Below are 21,167 nucleotides of genomic sequence, written 5' to 3'. Positions count from 1 at the left end.
CTGTAGGTCTCTAGAGCGTTCCCCGTGTGGAGCTCTCTCCTCTCCAGGACTCTGCCCTGGAAACACTAGATGCTTGGCCTTCCAGGACTCTCAGCTCTGTGTCCTCCACTCAGGGAGTCTGCTGGGTTGTGCACTGTGGCCTGGAAAGTCTCTCCAGACAGTCAGCGGGGACAACCACAGGCCTCACCTCACTTCCTGACTCTCGGGCATCACTGAGACTTACCAAATTTTAATGTGAATTGGTGCTTTTATTCTTCATGACAATGGAAAAACATTAGCATACTTTATCTCATCCCAGTAAATGCCATTATTATGGTATATTTTAGTTTATTAATTTTTTTACAGAGATTTTATTTTTATTTATTTATTTATTTTTTAAAACTTTTTAGTTTATATTGTAGTATAGTTGATTAACAATGTTGTGTTAGTTTCAGGCGTACAGCAAAGTCGTTCAGTTATACATATACGTGTATCTAGTCTTTTTCAAATTCTTTTCCCATTTAGGTTGTTACATAATATTGAGCAGAGTTCCCTATTTTAATTCTAAGTATCTCTTAACTCCCATAGAACATTATTATTACAGTCATCATTACTAATTTGTACCATCAATACTCATTTACATTTATCCAACAATTACTATTTACCTTGCTTTTAATTCTTTCCTTCATCTTTGATCTTCTTTCTGGGATCAATGTCCCATCTGAAGAACAGCAGAATTTTTTGGTGGTGAAGTTTGCTTTGTTTGGTCTGAAATGTTCTTATTTAACCTTTATTCCTGAAACATACATTTTCTCTGGGTTTAGAATCCTTGGTCGGAAGCTATTCTGTTGTACTGTCTTTTTATTTCCATCCTATCTTTTGCAAAGTTAGATATCAGTTCAGTTGTTTGGTAATTGCTTTTGGATGTTCTGTTTATCTTTGGCTTTCAGGAACTTTACTATATGGGCCTGGTTGTAGATTTATTTTGCTTGGAGTTCAAAGGACTTTTGGAACATGTGGCTTAATATACCCTCTTACCAGAATTTCTTCAAGTATTGCCCAATCCCCTCTCCCCTTTCTGTCTGGGATTCCAATTACATGCGTAATAGACTTTGACATTTTATCCTCCATATCTTTTCCCTTTCTTTAGTTTGCTATTCTTTGCTTCTCTCCTATTTTTATTTTGGATATGTTCTTCTGACCTAACTTCTAGTTCACAAATTCTCTTTCATCTGTGTCTAATAAACCATAAACCCGCTCACTGAATTCTTCATTTCAGTGTGGCATTTTTACCTCTAGACTTTTTCGCTTTTTTTCTGTTTTGAATTCTCAGTTCTCAGCTAAAATTTTCACTCTTGTCTTTATCCCCCTTATAGTCTTTGTGTTTTATACTTTGTAACACTACTATTTTCAGCCCAAGTGGGCTTGCCACCCTTGACTGTTTGTTTTTCATGTTACCTCCTTTCTTTATTTTTTTTCTGGCTATTTTTTGTCTGTGTGAGCTGGACATTATATTTAGCAAATTGTTTATGTAAATGGTTTGAAACTTAGAATACTTTTTTTCCCCCATCTAGTATGTAATTTACATTTGTTTTTCTCAGGTACCTAGAGGGACTGGTAATCTAGGTTGATCTTAATTTAATTTGGGGATTGAGATGATTTGAAGCTGAGCAGCGGTCTCACAAGAGGCTGATCTACTGCTGTTTCATTCTTCCTGCTAAGGTATACATCTTTGGGGTTTCAACCCGAAACACAGGGGTTTACCAGGGCCCTCTGCCCTTTTGAGCAGTGGGACGTAAGATGCCTTTTGCAGAATTGGCAAATGCCCTAAGGTAAAAACAGTTTCAAATTCTGTCTCTGTATGTCCATTATCACATATATTCATTTTATATATATATATATATATATATATTTTTTTTTTTTTTAATTTTGGTCCAGGTTGTCTAGTGGGAGTAATGGTCTAAATTATTTAGATTCTCATTGCTGAAAGTGAAAATGTCTCCTTCTTTTTCTTTCTCATTTAAAATAATATACTATAATTTTCAAAGGTAAAAGCAACCATTTAAGTAAGCTCTTTTGATACTAATTTTGAAACAATTATTTCAACGTTTTCATACATTTAAATGAGTCTCTTATCACGTAGTCCTTTCCAACTGTGCCCTTCTCAGTCTTGAATGTTTCCTTCCTTTCTGTATTTATTGTTTCTGCACAGGCCTTTTGTTAGTTTCTTCAGAAAGGACACTTGGGTGGCATATTTTCTTAATCTTTCTATTCCTGAGAAAATATTACTCTTGACTTCATGCATGAATAATAACCTCACTAAATATAGACATGGTGTCCTTTAGAGCTCTGGAAATGTTACTCTATTTTTTTTTTTTTTTTTTTTTGAGGATTTAGAGCTGTGGAAGAAGGCTAAGGCTAATCTGATTTTGGTGATTTTGCTTGTAACCTGATTTTGAATTTCCTAGATGCTTTAAAAGCCCTCCTTTATTATCGATCTTCAGAAATTCCATGAGGATTTGTAGGTTTCTGTTCTCATTTGAGTTTTCATTATCTTTGCCTATAAATATAACATGTACTCTTGTGTTTTGGGTAGAGGAACTGGTTTGCATTAGGAAAACTTTTTTTCTGTTATTTTTCTAAAGACTGCTTCATTTCTATTTGTTCTATTATCTCTTCTTGGTATTCCAAGGAGATGTAGATTTAATCTCCTGTATACACTGTCTCCATGTTTCACATTTATTCTCATTGGTATCATATCTTCCTTCCAGTAGTTGCAAATCCAATGCCTACAGAGTTGAGTCAGGTAACAAAAATAAATGAAGCCAGCCAAGTAAAAAATTAATGAGTAATGAGTATTGTGGAGAGCAAACATCCCTTCTAAATGTGGCAGCTACCAATCAGCTGGTATTTAGCTCTAGTAAAATACAGTTGACTCTTCAACAACATGGGTTTGAACTGTGCAGTTCACTTATAGGTAAATTTTTTTCAACAAATATGTACTACAGTACTACATAGTCTGTGGTTGGTTGAATCTGTGGATGTGGAGCCACAGATACGGAGGTCTGACTATAAAGTTGTTCACCGATTTTTGACTGTGTGGAGGGCTGGTGCCCCTAATTCCTGAGTTGTTCAAGATTCCAGATTCCATTTTTCCAGAAAAAGTAAAATCTGGGTTTTAGAAAATGCAATATTCCAAAGCAGAAAAAAAAAAAAAAATACTGAAAAAGAATCTCACAACTTACCATTGGGATGATCTTGGCCACATGCAGAATGATCTGTTACTTCATTTTCTTTTGTAATATTGTCATCCTTTGCAGAATCTGACATCACAAACAAGCAAAATCCCTAGTCAGCATTTTTAACCAGGAAATACAGCAGCCTCTAGCACTAAAAGAATAGATCTATGTTTGGGGGAAAAATCTATTACTTTTAAAAAATACCATTAAAATACTTAAATATCTTCATCAATAAATAAGCTTTTCTTAAAGTACTGCATAAGATGTCTGCACAAATTTAACAAGGTAAAAACGGTAAAGATTCGGCTAGAACATCTTTTTCACAACAAGGAAGAAAATATAAGCAGGCTTTATGTATGCATCAGTGAAAATCTTAGGAGAATTGCACAAAAGGATATGAAAGGAAGGCAAAACAGAGAAGATTAAAGGAATATAATTTTAATGTTCTTAATGCTTCCATTACTGTCGTTGTGCATATATGGGAGCCTTGAGTCCTTGAAAAAGGCAGATGTAGAGCTTTGAAATCCAGTGGTAATTAAGTTCATCTTCCTCAGGAGCTATACCAGTAGAAAGATAGCAAAGGGGGAACACAAACCTTCTGTTTTGTGCAACTTCACCCTTTCTCTTGTGTAGCACATTTAAACGTGGGATCAGCATAAGTTCATCATTTTTTTTTAATCGTATGATGTATTTTACAGGAAATATGTGGCTAAAAGGATTCCAGTGACTTATGGACTCTTGCAAAGCTACAAAGGGCCCCCTGTTGGATGTTGGAGACTTCTAGGGAGGCTCTTCAAAGTCCATTGGAAAGAGTACGTGAGTAGGTCAGCAAGAAGACAGAAAATAGATCTTTCATTCATTCCACAAATATTTACTAAGGGCCAACTCTACGCCAGGCACAGTTCTTGACACTGGGGAGTCAATAGTAAACAAAACAACAAATCTCTGCTCTCATAGCGGTTACAATCTAGTGGATATTTTTCATGCGGTTAAAAGGGTGATAATCCAAAGATATCTAAAAGTCATGAGCTAATCTCGTATGCATGTGGCCATGGAGAGAGCTGAGGGTGGTAGACCAGCACGTCTAATACAAATGGGTTCTCTACTGAGTTCATATTCCTCAGTTGTGTTTTAACTTCCTAACAGAGCTGAATCAGATGGAATCTGAAATAAATCATTCTTGCTTTGTTTCCTTTACCCATTTTTCTCTCTCCCTCCCCAAACTAGGAGATAGCTTTAAACAATATGCTTTAGAATATTATGAGAAAGTCTGTTTCTCCAACTTGCCACAAGCAACATTTGATGGACAAGTGAGAAACCTGGGTAGTTAACATAAGATTCAAATTTAATAACCAGTGAAGCAAGTATACACCCAAAGTGTATGGTTTTAATTGACTGCAAATAATTCCCCCAAGGCAAATGTTTAATTATCTGCACTGTTTCTTATTTCTTTCTGAGACTGACAATAAGTTTCAAAGTCCAATTTGGAAGCAAAACTTGAGCACAGACACATTTCCCAAACTGTAATCTCACTCAAGTCAAATTGTTTTAAATTAGCTCCCATTAAAATACACCTTTTTAATTTTAAATCTAACATGTGGATTAAAAAATATCATTTGAATACTTTTTTTCCACATGAACACTGAAAATGAACAATGATTGAAAAAAGGTACTATATGAACCAGGCTAAATTTTAATTTTGAAAGTATTTTAGTTCTACTTGTTTATAGAAAATGGTACCATTTGATATGTAGCCTTGTACAACACTCATTTCTTTCAAGATTATCCAAGATTTTGTATGTAGTTAAAATTTATTCATTTACACTTAACAATAATTCATTATACTTCCTAACTTACATAAACATTATGTTTCATGTACCAAATATGACTTAAGAAATGTCTTTTGAAAAGTGATTTACACTGAGTTTACAAGTTTATGGTCCAATGAGTCATGTAAGATGGGTGAAAGTACTTAAAAAATTAATCATTAGTCTATACCTGTTTGTCACTAACATCTGTGTCTTTGGTAAGTTAAATGACCCTTTAATTTCAATTTCCTTGAGGAGTTGCTGTAACATTGCTAAGGTACCTTCTGATCTTTTGTGCTCTAATATATACAATGTATTTCATTGAATCCAAGATACGATCAATTGTTATTTGCACTATTATTTTGTATAGAATTTAAAAAATGAGACCAAATGAACTATAACACACTATAAATTCTAAGAATGTGTCCTGGCTTTGGAAATAAAATATATAAAAGACTATGCATCCGAGAAATATGATGTTTCAGTATATTGTGTGTGTACAGAAATATGCCTTTATGTGATGACAAGAATTTCCCATCAATATGACCCATCACCAAAGCCACAAGTTCACTTTGTCTTGTATGTGAGCCTCTTCTCCAGAAGTGTACATACCTATTGTATGTACAGCAATAAAGCAAGATAAAAAGTATAAGCTCATGATAGCATGCACAAATAACCAGGTGGCTACAAAAGACTGTTTCCACTATAGTGTCTCTATTAAAAGGGCTATGTGAATTTCCAGTCTCATGAACTTTAGCAGGACTGGTTTTGATCCTGAATGTTTTAAACCATGGATCCCATTACATTACACTTAGTCGTGGGTTTGAAATGACTGGAGATTTTCTGCTTGGGAGGGGATGAAAGCTGTACTATATATGTATATAAAGTCATTATTCATAATGAGAAAGAGGGAAAATATATCCAGTATGTATGGTCATTAAAAGAGGCTATTTTTTCTGTGTAAGTTCCATAAACTACCATGAAAACTATAGTTGTATATACTAAATTCTTGAATCACCTCGGATTCACATTTTATTTAATTCTAAAAATTATCATTTGGTAGTGTTCAAAAAATGTAAAAGTGTTATCACCTAATTCTGAGATTCTGTCAATGTTCTTTTAATAGCAAAGAATTTGAATTAAATTTATATGTAGATCCTGACTTTCAAAATCCTTAAGGTCAATGTCCTATTAGAGAACTTTTTCAAATGCAAATATTAAATCAAACAGCCAAGCCAAAGTTCTAAAGACAGAAATTCTAAACAGTAGGTCATTTTTAATGAGGTCAATTACACATGTCTACACAGGATAGTACATGTATAGATTTAAGCTGTGATGATAAATGATGATACTATTGAATTTTTAATAAACATATCCAGACTATAAATCAAAATAAATGCTCTCTCTTTTGAAAACGTTCCCTTAGAACAAAAGTTCTTAACCCTAGAGCACCACTAAATATACTCTAGGGGTCCACAAACCTTTTTGAAATGATATGCAAATGTGTGCATATATTCATATGTTCATTTTTCTGGGAGGAGATAGCTTCTGTCATATTCTTGTAGGGATCCGTGACCCCAACAATGTTAAAAATAACTATAGAAATGTATACTCTAAAGCCAGTGACACTGCCATTTTTAAAATAAATTTATTTATTTATTTATTTTTGGCTGCATTGGGTCTTCGTTGCTGTGTGCGGGCTTTCTCTAGTTGTGGCACGCGTGCTTCTCATTGTGGTGGCATCTCTTGTTGCGAAGCACGGGCTCTAGGTGCACGGGCTTTGGTAGTTGTGGCTTGCGGGCTCTAGAGCGCAGGCTCAGTAGTTGTGGCGCACAGGTTTAGCTGCTCTGCGGCATGTGGGATCTTCCCGGATCAAGGCTCGAACCTGGGTCCCCTGCATTGGCAGGCGGATTCTTAACCACTGTGCCACCAGGGAAGTCTGATTAACTATCTTTGAGGACATTTTCAAGCCAGGAGGTGAACAAAATCCATCTAGTAAGAGAGGTAGCCCCTGACTATTATTCAGAGTAGCGGCAAGAGGTCATTTGGGTGTAAAAGTTCTAATGGGTCTGAACAAAATAAATGCCATGTGTGAATGCCTACATGTAAAATATTCTTGCTCTGTAACGTGTCAGCATCCATATGTGAGCACCTTAGCTTGATGCAAAAGTTGCACAGAAATACAATCACCTGGATTGCCTTTGATTCTTATAAAATAGCTAAACCAAGCAAAACATTTATCCTGGTCTGTTCATTTAGCTGGTTTAATGTGTGAAGCAATTGGAATAAAGTAATTTTTCTTCCAGCTGAACAGTGTGATAATTCACAATAAACTAGAGTCTCTACAGCTGATTAGGGTCTCCTTGAAGCTTTGCAGTGATGCCTCCATACATGAAGGAAAAATATATCCTGCAATACATTCTCAGAGGATTCAGATGGCAAAGCTCAGAACTGTGCTTGGTCCCCGTGACGCTGGATACACAGGCTGAACTATGTTTACCTGAAAAGGAACTGGGTCCACAGGACAGGACATGGCCCTGAGCAGTGGGAGCTGAGCTATGGTTGGTCATTTGCCTCCACTATGCTCTCATTAACCCCCATTAAAAGGCAGAGAATCATTCCCAGAGCTGTGGAATCTGGGTACTAAGTGTCTTTGAGACACGCCTGGGAGAATTACCATCACGTATACTAACTTTGTTTCTATAAGAGAACATATTCCAAATTCTGAACAGTACACCTGGGTAAACCAGCTTATTCCAACACTGGAGGTGGTATTCTTCTGCAGGTTGTTTTTGAAAATATAAGCAAATAAGAGAGTCAATCATGAGTGGATGGGCACTAGGTTGGAGGTGTGATTCTAGGTTTACAACTACAAGCTTCATAACTAGGAAAATCCATTCACTTTACATACTCGGCAGTTTCAGCATCTAGGACCTGAGGGTGTCAAGGAAGATAATCCCTTTTATACACTTTATAATGCTAATCTGCTGACTTGTTCAAATGATCTCTTCCTTCCAGACAACACTTCTCTGTAAACCTTTCCACTCTTCCCTCATTATCTGCCTACCTGTGTTGGACAGTTCTTGCACTGAGATTTTTACTGTCTATTTATAAAATAAAGGTTAATAGTGGGGGAAGTGTTGCTGTGTGACATCAGTGACACACTGGCCGCCTTTAATTCTGCAATTCGACGAAGATTCATCACAATGCAAAACAGAACAGTTGCCTATGAAGCCGGGCTGGACCATGATGGAAAAAGAAATGCTTAATTACCCCTTCCATCAAGTTAATTTTTCCCCTTTGGCGATGTAAACAAAGGCAAATCTTCTCTTGTTGGGTTGTCTGTGACCTGCTATCCTTGACCTCCATCCTCTGATGCCTTTCTGTTCTTGCCTCCCTCTCCCTTGTTAAGCCTTGCACTGCAGGCTCTCTTGAAATCATTAAAAAAAAAAATCTGACCAGGCCACAGGCATGAAAAGTAGCTATGGTTCTAAATACAAACCGACTTGGAATTCTATTAAAATGTTCATCTATAAATCAGGGAGAAGACAAGTATTTTATTTACACTTTGGTTTAATTTGATCTGGTAACTACTACTGAGAGGACTGCCCCCTTAGGAGAAGGGAGGAGGGATTTTTTTGACGCTTACTTGGAGCAGGGTCAGAGCCGAACAGCTGGCCGCTACTTCTCAATTATTTTATTTCATTGAGAAGTTGAGGCAATAGGCAGAATCTATCTCCAGATTCATAGCTGCTTCAACTTCTGGGCTCAGGCTGTTTTCAGCCAGGTGCTTGGAGAGAGTGGCTAAGATCCAGGGATTCCTACAGTCCTCAAGGACCCAGTCATAACTCACCCTGTCGGAACACAACTTAAGTCTCTTTTCCAAAGTGATGGAAAGGGACATGCTTGGAGACTAAGATAAGCACCTGGACCCTTGTGGGAGTTACTTATTTTACGTGAGTTTCAAAGACCTAGATGACTTCTCCTTAGCATCTCTTTGTTACTCACATCCAGAAAGATCCAAAAACCCATTCAAATGAAAATGGATGTGTTTACTTTTTTCTGTTTTTTTTTTTTCCCTTCAACTTTCCCACATGCTGTTGAATATAATTCTATAATTTGGATGGCTGAAGAATGATTCATTACGTGGATCTACCTCAAGTTATTTTACTATTGCTTCTATTATTGGACATTCAAACTGAATCCAAACTTCAGCCATTCTAAACAACCCTATGCTTTTGTTGTACTGGGTGTCCCAAGGCTGGATTCACTCCACTCTTCTTTCTCTTACTTCTCAGCCCACACCCAACTCTCACATTTAGAGAGGATTGATCTCTTAGAGTAGCTGGAATAGAAACAACCCAGGTCAGCTAAGCCTTACAGCCAGGCATGCCCCCATCCCATATCTCATTGAACTACCCCTGAGATTGCAGCAAATGGTTCCAGGAGATGAGCTGCTTTCTGAGACACTGACTGAGGGCATGCTTGACCCAGGTGGGCCAGAAGCACCCAGGAGCTAATGCCCAACTCCAGAAGCACCCAGGAGCTAATGCCCAACTCCAGAAGCACCCAGGAGCTAATGCCCAACTCCAGACACCCAAAGGATGCAGGAGGTAAGACTCCAGTTTGCCCACCCCTCAGGGACACGATTCTGTTCACTATACATCTCTCAGAGGAATGGAGCCTCAGTTTCCCCCAACAGTAAGCTGTTCATTAATGTACCCCCTATTGGCTGCCTTCCCAACCCTGCCCTACTTCCCCAAGCCTCACCTATGCTTCCTGGGACCACCTCCCAAATAAACCATTTGTACCCACATCCTTGTCTCAGAATTTGCTTTTGGAGAACCCAAATTAAGACAGCCAAGACAGTCAATAGCCTGTTTTTTCATGACTTAGTCGCAAAAATGTGAATGCTCCCCCTATTCTCCCGACTTACAGCTCTCTTATGCCATGATGCCTTTCATTAGGGTATGCTGAGGCAAGTGTCTGCCACCTAACTAGGGAAAGTTGGGAAAAGAGGTTGCCGTGTTTTGTACCATTTAATCCTGAGCCCTGGACCATAGGTGACTGGTGAGGTGACTGATCTGTCACCTGTACGGTGGCCAATAGACATTAAATTAAGGTGGCCTGTCATGAGACCTCCACCTACCAGGAGAGAACTCATGTTAGACGATGATGAAAGGAAACCACCAGCTCCTTTGACTTGGAGTGTTTGGTGGTAAAATATACAGAGAAAGTTTCAAAGCATAGAGTGGCTTAAAAGCAGAGATTCACTCAAGGAGAAGGGAGGAAACAGAAGCCATGGATGGAGTAGAAGAAGCATTAAGAGTTACTTGGCAACATTAGGAGAGTAGAAAGAGGAAAAGGAGGTAAAGTCTCGGATGCTCCCTGAGTGCATGACTGTTGAGTTTCTAGAAGAATTGGTGGAGGGGCTATTGCCTCTCGAATGACCCAGTTCTTGAGGCTCATGAAATGTTTTCCTCACTCTCTGACTTTTTGACCAACCAAGGTAAGAGTCAGACTCACATTCTGGACATTGCAAGTTCATTTTCTAATTTTGATGTGTATATACTTTAAACATTTCAAAAGTGCTTTATTACCAATATTATTTTAAGAAGTATGGCACTCTTTTAGATTCATTTTTTAAAACATTCACCTTTCTAGTCATTTCCAATGTATAGCATCCTCATGAACCTTGTATACAGATTGAAAGATACTGGACCAACACTTTATCTTTGATAAAGGAGGCAAGAATATACAGTGGAGAAAAGACAGCCTCTTCAGTGGGTGGTGCTGGGAAGGCTGGACAGCTACATGTAAAGGAATGAAATTAGAACACTCCCGAACACCATACACAAAAATGGACTCAGAATGGATTAAAGACCTAAATGTAAGGCCAGACACTATCAAACTCTTAGAGGAAAACATAGGCAGAACACTCTATGACATAAATCACAGCAAGATCCTTTTTGACCCACCTCCTAGAGAAATGGAAATAAAAACAAAAATAAACAAATGGGACCTAATGAAACTTAAAAGCTTTTGCACAGCAAAGGAAAACATAAGCAAGATGAAAAGACAACCCTCAGAATGGGAGAAAATATTTGCAAATGAAGCAACTGACAAAGGATTAATCTCCAAGGTTTACAAGCAGCTCATGCAGCTCAATATCAAAAAAACAAACAACCCAATCCAAAAAAGGGCAGAAGACCTAAATAGACATTTCTCCAAAGAAGATATACAGATTGCCAACAAACACATGAAAGAATGCTCAACATCATTAATCCTTAGAGAAATGCAAATCAAAACTACAATGAGGTATCACCTCACACGGGTCAGAATGGCCATCATCAAAAAATCTAGAAACAATAAATGCTGGAGAGGGTGTGGAGAAAAGGGAACCCTCTTGCACTGTTGGTGGGAATGTAAATTGATACAGCCACTATGGAGAACAGTATGGAGGTTCCTTAAAAAACTAAAAATAGAACTACCATACGACCCAGAAATCCCACTACTGGGCATATACCCTGAGAAAACCATAATTCAAAAAGAGTCATGTACCAAAATGTTCATTGCAGCTCTATTTACAATAGCCAGGACATGGAAGCAACCTAGGTGTCCATCAACAGATGAATGGATAAAGAAGATGTGGCACATATATACGATGGAATATTACTCAGCCATAAAAAGAAACAAAATTGAGTTATTTGTAGTGAGGTGGATGGATCTAGAGTCTGTCATACAGAGTGAAGTAAGTCAGAAAGAGAAAAACAAATACCATATGCTAACACATATATATGGAATCTAAAAAAAAAAAAAAAAAAAAAAGGTCATGAAGAACCTAGGGACAAGACAGGAATAAAGACACAGACCTACTAGAGAATGGACTTGAGGATATGGGGAGGGGGAAGGGTAAGCTGGGACAAAGTGAGAAAGTGGCATGGACATATATACACTACCAAACGTAAAACAGATAGCTAGTGGGAAGCAGCCGCAGAGCACAGGGGGATCAGCTCGGTGCTTTGTGACCACCTAGAGGGGTGGGATAGGGAGGGTGGGAGGGAGGGAGACGCAAGAGGGAAGAGATATGGGGACATATGTATATGTATAATGGATTCACTTTGTTATAAAGCAGAAACTAACACACCATTGTAAAGCAATTATACTCCAATAAAGATGTTTAAAAAAAAGAAAGAAAGAAAGAAAGATACTGGACCAAGAAACTTAGAGAAAGTTAAAGAGGGGAACAGCCTGGTCTTGCAGAACAAAACAAGTTCAGTAAATTTCATTTTTAAAACTGACCCTGGTGGGGGGAAAAATCAGGCAACATCTGGTATTACAGGAAATGGGGTGTATAAAGGCATTTGTATGATGAGGGCAATGTTTTGCCTCATAAACTGAGAAAAATGTGTTAAAACAAAATACTGTAAGATGTTGTTTTATAAGAACCTTGGGAAATATACTATGGATTAATGTAAAAATATTATTTTCTATTTCCAGGAAGATTTTACCTTAATCTACTACTGTAATATTTTAGACTAGGTTTAAGTATGAGTCCTAGAAATCATTATAATAGATTTGCCTTATGCCATGACTGACTATATTAGTCTGCTAGGGCTGCCATAACAAAATACCATAGACTGAATGACTTCAACAACAGAAATTTATTTTCTCTAAGCTCTGGAGGTGAGCAGTCCAGGATTAAGGTATTGGCTGATTCAGTTTCTGGTGGGACCCTACTCCTGGCTTGCAGAAAGAAGCCTTCTTGCTGTGTCCTCACATGGCCTTTTCTCAGTGTGTATGCAGCGAGACAGAGCTTGAGATCTTTCTCTCTTCCTTTTCTTAATAAGGCCACTAATCCCATCATGAAGGGACCCACCCTCATGACCTAATATAACCCCAATTACCTCCCAAAGAGCCCATCTCCAAATACCATCACATCGGCTAGCAGCATTAACATATGAAATTTGTTTGTGTTTGAGGGGACACAAACATTCTGTCCTTAACACTGACATATGCCTTTCTGCTGTTTGGATGATTTATTTGACTTCTGAATGTGAGTTATTCAAGTTGATACCCTTGTTGCCCATCAGAACAAAGTCTCAAAATAGATTTGGAAATGGAATCTTCCCTAATTGTAAGGTTCCCTTTCCGTATCCGGATTCTCTGGGGTTAATTGTCATTGATCCTTAAACCATATCAAGTAGTCAGTGTTTGGATAGGATGGACAAAGTAGTGATAAGGGAATCTGGGGTGATATTCAAAACCCTTAACAATTGGCATTGGTGTCTCTGATCAGGATGGACATGCCCACAGCCCTGGGGCAAGGTCATGGAGACCCCTGGTGTGCCAGGGATAGCAGTGGTGGTGGGAGTTACTTGCAAGGAGGGGAGTTAAGTCACTGTTTGCCAAACACCATGTAAGTATTTCAGTATTTTAAACATTCCTGCAGTGGTACTAGGGTGAGTAGCAGAATATCAGTTCTGTTTGTAGTAGAGAACTATACTGATAAGTTTGTAAAAAAGAGTATACAATACTTCATCAATATTTTACTATTGACTATATGTTGAAATTATATTTTGGATGTACTGGTTAAAAATATTATTAAAACTGTTTTCACCCTCCTCTTCCTTAATGTGGCTATTAGAAAATTTAAAGTTACATATGTGGCTCTCATTTATTTCTATCAGACAGTGCTGTTCTAGAGAATTTTGCATTAGCCTGACTTATACAAATAATTAAAGACATGTTCATTTGAAGGCCAGAGTTGTGAAGGTGGGAAACAGCAGCTTGCCAAAGGATGGTCCATCAGAAACTAGAAAATCTAATTTGGCATATACAGAAGCATCTACAAATGCTAATAGGCATGGCTGGGATAAAGAAGAGTCTAATTAAGTATAATCAGAGAGGATGCTCTGAGAAGGAATTAGAGGAAGAAAGAGAATGATAAATTTGTAACAACTACCGCACTAAAAAACTACTTATACCCAAACAATATCCAATGTTTGAAAATTTCTGCTTTATGTTGATTTGACCCAAATTTCTTAGCTTGGCATTCAGAGTTCTTTATAATCAGGGCTCTACCTTAGTAACTAATTAATAAGTAGATGAATGGATCCATCATTGAGGCCAGGTGAGTCTGTTCATCGAACCGAAAATAGGTTTTTTGATGTCCTACTTCCAACCTTTCATGGTTGCTCCTCTGCCCAACTAGAATAGCTTCTTTCCATCTACGACATCTGTGCACCTTTCAGATCCCAGCTCAAATCTCCTATTCTCTACCCACACTTCACAGATATCCCCACGCCAGAGATGCTCCTTGCCCCCAAGCTCCTTTGACATGTTCCTGTGAAATCTTTCCTTTGTACTTGTCACTCTGTCTGGTTTGTTAGCTGTGTCACATCCTAGTTAAGTGGCCTCTGACCATGTGCCTTATTGCTCTGTGCTTCACTTTCCTTGTCTGTAAACTGGGGTGATAACTGCATTTATCTCATAGATGAGAGTGGAATGAATGAAAACACGTAAAATTTTTAGAACAGAATCTAATGTATAATAAGGATTAAATAAATATTAGCTGCAATTAGTATTGTTGTTGCTGATTTTAGCTATGTAACACATGCCTGGATATCTCATTTTTCCATCTCAATTGTAAATTCCTTGAAGGTCAACAGCAATATTTTCTTCTTCCTCTTGCAGAAGGTCTTACAAAGAGTTAAAATCCAGTCAATATTTGTTGATGGCCATAACACCATTTTAATTGGTGCTTTTAGATTTTTAAATCTAAATACGTTTTAATTGGTACTTTCTGAAGGCCAGACTTTGTATGAATCACCAGAAGATAAAATGATGGACAACACATATGCTATCCTTCCCCCAATGAAAATTAAGTTATAGTGGAGGGATGGGCAAAAGGTAAGTATGCAAAAGAAAAGAGAGGTTTACATGGTTACAGATAGTTGTAAGTGTTATGGAGAAATGAACAGGGGGCTGGGATGGACGTTTAGTGGAGGAGAGGCCCTACCTAGAAAGATGGCCAGAAAAGGCTATGATGAGATGGAGGCATAGTGAGGGGAAAGAGGGTTCTGTGAGATAAGAATGGAGGGGCAGGTACAGTGTGTGATGGTACGTCTTACATGTTGTAGTTAAATGTTTGCATTTTACTTTGAGGGAAACATGAAAGTATTACAGGAATTCAAGAAGCAATGGGCTGAATATGCTCATTTTGCTTTGCTTGGGAATGTCAGTTGGCCTTAGGACCTTTTACTTGACTTACAGAATGAGATCATATTCAAGTATGATATATTAATATGACCATGAACTTTGACCTATATAAGGTTAGCCTATTCATATAGGGTCCAAATATATACCCTTGACCTTGGATTCATTAAAATCAGCTATCTATATAACACATGAGTGTGTGAAATTCTAGACCAAATATAGTAAGATATCTGCTACTAGGAAAACCTATAAGCAGATTCGTGAATCAGAGCTCTGTTTGAGCCCCTATTGTGACACATTCCCATTTATTAGCTTATGTAGAGACCCTGTTGTTCATGTCATTTTTGAGGGAAACACTTCAAATATGAATTTGAAATAAGGAAGGATATGAAGAATTAAAACATTATAAAATTATAGAGTCTGCTATAAGACACAGCAAGCAAAAATCTAAACATATTATCATTTAGTTCTAGGCATTATTGATTTTTAAAAACAGCAGTCAACTTGAAACATAGACTTGTCCTTCAAAAGAGAAATGTGAAAAGATCAAGTATTTACCACTCATTTTCATGGCATTAGCTGACATCACATAAAGACTTAATAGTGTGTGTTTCTTAATACAGAGCAGACTCATGGCATAAGGGGGAAAAAAACACAGAAATGGGTGATTTTTATTTTTTCAAAAAGTCTCAAGCTCAAGTCTATTCTTTAGCCCTCAATACTTGTGTAGTCCAAGGCAAGTTATCCAAGCTGAATCTTGGTTGCTTCATTTGTAGAAACAGGGAAAAAATAGTGATAATAATAATGCCACCCCTCTTTGGAAAATACAGGGTAGCTATTCAATAAATCTGTTTCCTTTATCCTAGTCACACAAGAAGGAGTAACTTGCAGGACTGAGAGGACCTCTCTTGCAGTCAGGTGGTACCATGCAACTGAGTTCTGGCTAATGGAAAGTGGGCAGAAGTGGTGTGTGTCACTTTTAGGCCTGGTTGTAAAAACCTCCTGTGCAACCCTTTCTCGCTCTTCTTCCTATCTGCTGTCAAGACTCAAGGCAGCCTTAGGGACCACAAGCTGAAATTCACATGCCTCCATCACCTTGAGTCCCTGAAAGACTGTAGGGAACATGACCTCTCACTGTGGATTTTATATAAATGAGAAAATAAATTTCTCTTGGGTCAATTTGACATTTTTGTTACAGCAGCTAGCATTCCCTAATTCATATTCCATCTCAAAGAGTCATTGAAAGAATTAAGTGAGATGGTACTTGGGTACTATAAAACCTGTTTGATTGTCATTATTATTAAAACCCAACCAATTAGGATCAGTGCACAAAGCTCTTTGGACACAATTTCTTCATTACCACTGAAAGGATTTTCAAAGGAAGAAATGAGCAAAGATGACATAACATGACAGCAAAGATACTTTTAGATATTTATTTTTTAATCCCACCTCCATTTTTTTTCCTCCTGAAAAACTAGCAAAATACTTGTGACAACAGCACTCAAACCTAGTTTCCCAGGAGGTGATAGTCCATGCTCAGGAGGAAGATATTTTTCTCTTTTATTTTTTTTTCCTTCCAGAAATCATATTATATGATCTGATAAGAAGAATCTTTGCAGTCAGAATGGTACTTAAAAATTCAGGGCAATTCACCCCAATGTTCACTGCAGCATTATTTACAATAGCCAGGACGTGGAAGCAACCTAAGTGTCCCTCAACAGAGGAATGGATAAAGAAGATGTGGTACGTATATACAATGGAATACTACTCAGCCATAAAAAAGAACAAAATAATGCCATTTGCAGCAACATGGATGGACCTAGAGATTGTCATACTGAATGAAGTAAGTCAGACAGAAAAAGACAAATACCATATGACATCACTTACATTTGGAATCTAAAAAAAGGGTATAAATGAACTTATCTACAAAACAGAAATAGAATTACAGATGTAGAAAACAAACTTATGGTTACCAGGGTGTAAGGGGGGAGGGATAAACTGGAAGATTGGGATTGACATAAACACACTACTATATAAAAAGTAGATAACTAATAAAGCCATACTGTATAGCACAGGGAACTCTACTCAATACTCTGTAATGGCCTATGTGGGAAAAGGATCTAAAAAAGAATGGATATATGTATATGTATAACAGATTCACTTTGCTGTACACCTGAAACTAACACAACATTGTACATCAACTGTACTTCAATAAAAAAATTTCAGGGCATATGGTCACCATATGAACCATAGTGAGCTCCTGGTTTCTTTATACTTGATGAAAGAGGCAGACTGTTGGGTAGGAAGCATGGTTCAGAGAGGAGAACAGTTAAGTAGGAGGAGGAGAAAGGATGAGTGGAGATGGAAGAATTGCTGCTCGTAAACTCAGGAGACACTCTTTCTGGGAGTGAAATGGGAGCAGAGTCTGATGTGTTCTGTTAGCTCAACCTTGGGGGAAGCACGGGGGAAGAGTTTGGGACGGGCTTTGACCTTGCACAAAGAATGTTGTCAGGAAAAGGAGGGTGTATGTGTGGAAGGGTAACCTGAGCTCCTCCTGCTGATCCTGGCAAACATCAGTGTTAGGTAATAAATACGCAGCTGCAGATCCAAGTTCTCTGGATGAGTCTACACCAGGACTTCCAGTTGGAAGGAAGCTCCGACAAGCAGAAAGCAGAAAACTGTACGATGAGAAAAGATGGTTGCTTATTTTCCTAAAACTGAAAAGAAAGATTCAGAGAAGTTCACTGCCTGGTGCTTGGAGTGGTCTCAAGGTCTTAACTGTCAACAGAAATGTTTGTCTCATTACATGGTTAGGATAGGGTTATTGAGTGAATATTTAGTAATGACTCTGCTTCAGAACGTGGTTGGCACAGACAGCATTTATGGATGGTTTAGGTAAACTGTAACAGTTTAATGGCTTTTGAAAAACACGTCTTTTGAAAGACTTAGATCTTTATGAGTCTCCCAGTATCACAAAAACATCATAAATCAAAGATCAAGCTGGGAGAAATCTTGTCTTGCAGATTCATGTTGGGTCTAAAACAGTGTCTGGGTGTGCGTGTGTGTGTTGTTTTGTGTATGTACACGTGTATATGTGAGGGTTACTGTCCCTTTGGCCTGAGAAAGAAGGCTAATTTCTAAATGAAATAGAAAACTTTCCATTAAATGCTATCAATGTTTGTTAGGAAACCTTGTCTTTGTACTTGATTAAAAAATGTTTGTCTTTGCCACTAGCTAGCCAATTTTTCTTTTCTTTTTTTTAAGGAATGCAGCAGTTCTGAAACATTCTCTGTCTCTCTTAATAAATATACCCACCCTGGGAACAGTGGTGGGAAGAATAGATGACAACAAACATCATTAGGAATGAGGCAGGATACACTTTTTTGCTCATGGAAATCTAGCGTCAAAAACTGAGAGGCTACATCATTTTCTGAAACTTGGGAGAATATTCCCTCAACAACACTGTGCCACAATGGATTTAAGAAACTCAGTCTCCATTTTTTAAAAGTTATTTTACCATTGCTTATTTTTATTGTAACAGTGATTATGATTTCTCAAAAGCAAAACTTTAAACTATATTTTTAAATTCTTCTGGATAGGATGTGAGATTGTTTCCCAAACTATAATTTGTTGGGTTAAAAATATTTTATATATGAAAAAAATGACAAACAAAACAATTTTTAAAATAAGATTTGGTCAATTAAGATCGGAAATGCCACATGCTTTAATCTCCCCTGAGCTTCTCAATGCATGTCAGCATGTTGAAGGCTCTGAAAAGTCCTGCAATGTGGAAACTACCTGTCTAAACCTGTAGTTTCTAAAATGTTTTGGCTGCTGAATTCTTTTATCATTCATTTACACTTATTAACATCCTAATGGATGCTATACAGCTTTAAACATGGGAATATCTGAGCAAGAGCCCCACCATGTTATGGATCTGAAGTGAATTCTTTTACATTGCCTTTCTCCAGTGTCTCTGCCCAGTCAAAATATGACCACGTGCCATCCTACGTGAACCACTGTCATGGTCTCTGTTTTTCAGAGAAGTCAGATCTTAAGCAGTGGCAAAAGTACATATCTTCAAAATTAATACTGGAAATCCTTTAAAATGCCTTTAGAGTAGAGTATTCTGCTTTTAACTCAAATATTAATGTATATTTGATTTCAATGCACATTAAAGTCTGAGAATCACTGGGTTAATCTGAAAGCCATTTCATAGGAAATTAGGCTGGTTTAATCAAAATTACAATAAGATACCACCTCACACCAGTCAGAATGGCCATCATTAGAAAGTCTACAAACAACAAATGCTGGAGAGGGTGTGGAGAAAACAGAACCCTCTTACACTGTTGGTGGGAATGTAAGCTGGTGCAGCCACTATGGAAAACAGTATGGAAGTTCCTCAAAAAACTAAAAAACTAAAACCCAGCAATCCCACTCTTGGACATATATCCAGACAAAACTGTAATTTAAAAAGATACATGCACCCTTATGTTCATAGCAGCACTATTCACAATAACTAAGACATGGAAACAACCTAAATGTCCATCAACAGATGAATAGATAAAGAAGATGTGGTATATATATATATATAAAATGGAATACTACTCAGCCAAAATAATGAAATAATGCCATTTATAGCAACATGGATAGACCTAGAGATTATCATATTAAGTGAAGTAAGTCAGACAGAGAGACAAATACCATATGATATCATCTAATATATGGAATCTAAAATATGATACAAATGAATTTATCTACAAAACAGAAACAGACTCACAGACACAGAGAACAGACTTGCAGTTGCCAAGGGGGAGGGGGCTTGGGGGAGGGATGGACTGGGAGTTTGGGGTTAGCAGATGCAAACTAGTATATAGAGAACGAATAAACAACAAGGTCCTACTATATAGCACAGGGAACTATATTCAATATCCTGTGATAAACCATAATAGAAAAGAATATAAAAAGGAATGTATGTATATGTATAACTGAATCACTTTGCTGTACAGCAGAAATTAACACAACATTGTAAATCAACTCTACTTAAATAAAAAATAAAAATCAAAGAAAATTAGACTGCTCTTAGCAGATGCTCTGGATTTATCCAGATGGGCTAGGAATACGCCTCTTATGGGACTATCTTAAAGAGTTATTCCGAATATTATTTTTTATACTAATTAACAAGAAAGTGACAAGATAGAAAAAAATTATACTCTAAGAATAGTACATTTTTAGGAGTCAAAGTTCAACAAACATTCTTGAATATGTGTGAGTGATATTATGATTTTGATTTGTAGACTGAAAAGACTTCGTGCATTTTTGGTGGGGTGAGTACACATCTTGGTTTCCCTGGTTCCAGTGTGATTGCCTGCCCAGGTATAATTATTATTATTTAAAAAAAATTTTTTTTAAATTAATTAATTTATTTTTATATTTATTTTTGGCTGTGTTGGGTCTTCGTTTCTGTGCGAGGGCTTCCTCTAGTTGCGGCAAGCGGGGGCCACTCTTCATCGCGGTGCGTGGGCCTCTCACTATCGCGGCCTCTCTTGTTGCGGAGCACAGGCTCCAGACACGCAGGCTCAGTAGTTGTGGCGCACGGGCTTAGTTGCTCTACGGCATGTGGGATCTTCCTGGACCAGGGCTTGAATCCGTATCTCCTGCATTGGCAGGCAGACTCTCAACCACTGCGCCACCATGCCCTGGTATAATTATTAATAGCACCCTCATCACTCTCAAAAGTGCGCTTGCTTTAAAGATGTATGATTACTCTTATTAGGCCACGCTGACAAAAGCGTCCTAAAATGTGGATATATGGACCTTCCATTCTAGGTCTTTTCTATAAGAGAATAAAATGCAAAGCAGGTAGAAGGAGCTATAGAAGGAACAAAAGGAATGTCTATGTGTGGTATTCAAGCCAGGCTAC

The 21,167-nt window shown here is 37.7% G+C and overlaps 1 protein-coding gene across 3 annotated transcripts in view; it reads right to left on the bottom strand.

Moving 5' to 3' along the window:
* Positions 1–21,167, bottom strand: part of MACROD2 (mono-ADP ribosylhydrolase 2) — a 1,951,733-nt gene that overhangs the window by 65,926 nt on the left and 1,864,640 nt on the right. For all 3 annotated transcript variants that reach the window (XM_082428620.1, XM_082428619.1, XM_082428621.1), the window contains one exon: positions 3,225–3,302. In XM_082428620.1, coding sequence (XP_082284746.1) covers positions 3,225–3,302 — 78 coding nt within the window. The remainder of the gene's footprint in view (positions 1–3,224; positions 3,303–21,167) is intronic.

This window comes from Balaenoptera physalus (genome assembly GCF_965194825.1).
Source record: "Balaenoptera physalus genome assembly, chromosome: 16".
In the NCBI taxonomy this organism is placed as follows: domain Eukaryota; kingdom Metazoa; phylum Chordata; class Mammalia; order Artiodactyla; family Balaenopteridae; genus Balaenoptera; species Balaenoptera physalus.
The sequence above is the reverse complement of the archived record's forward strand: the minus strand, read 5'-3'. Positions and strand labels throughout refer to the sequence as shown.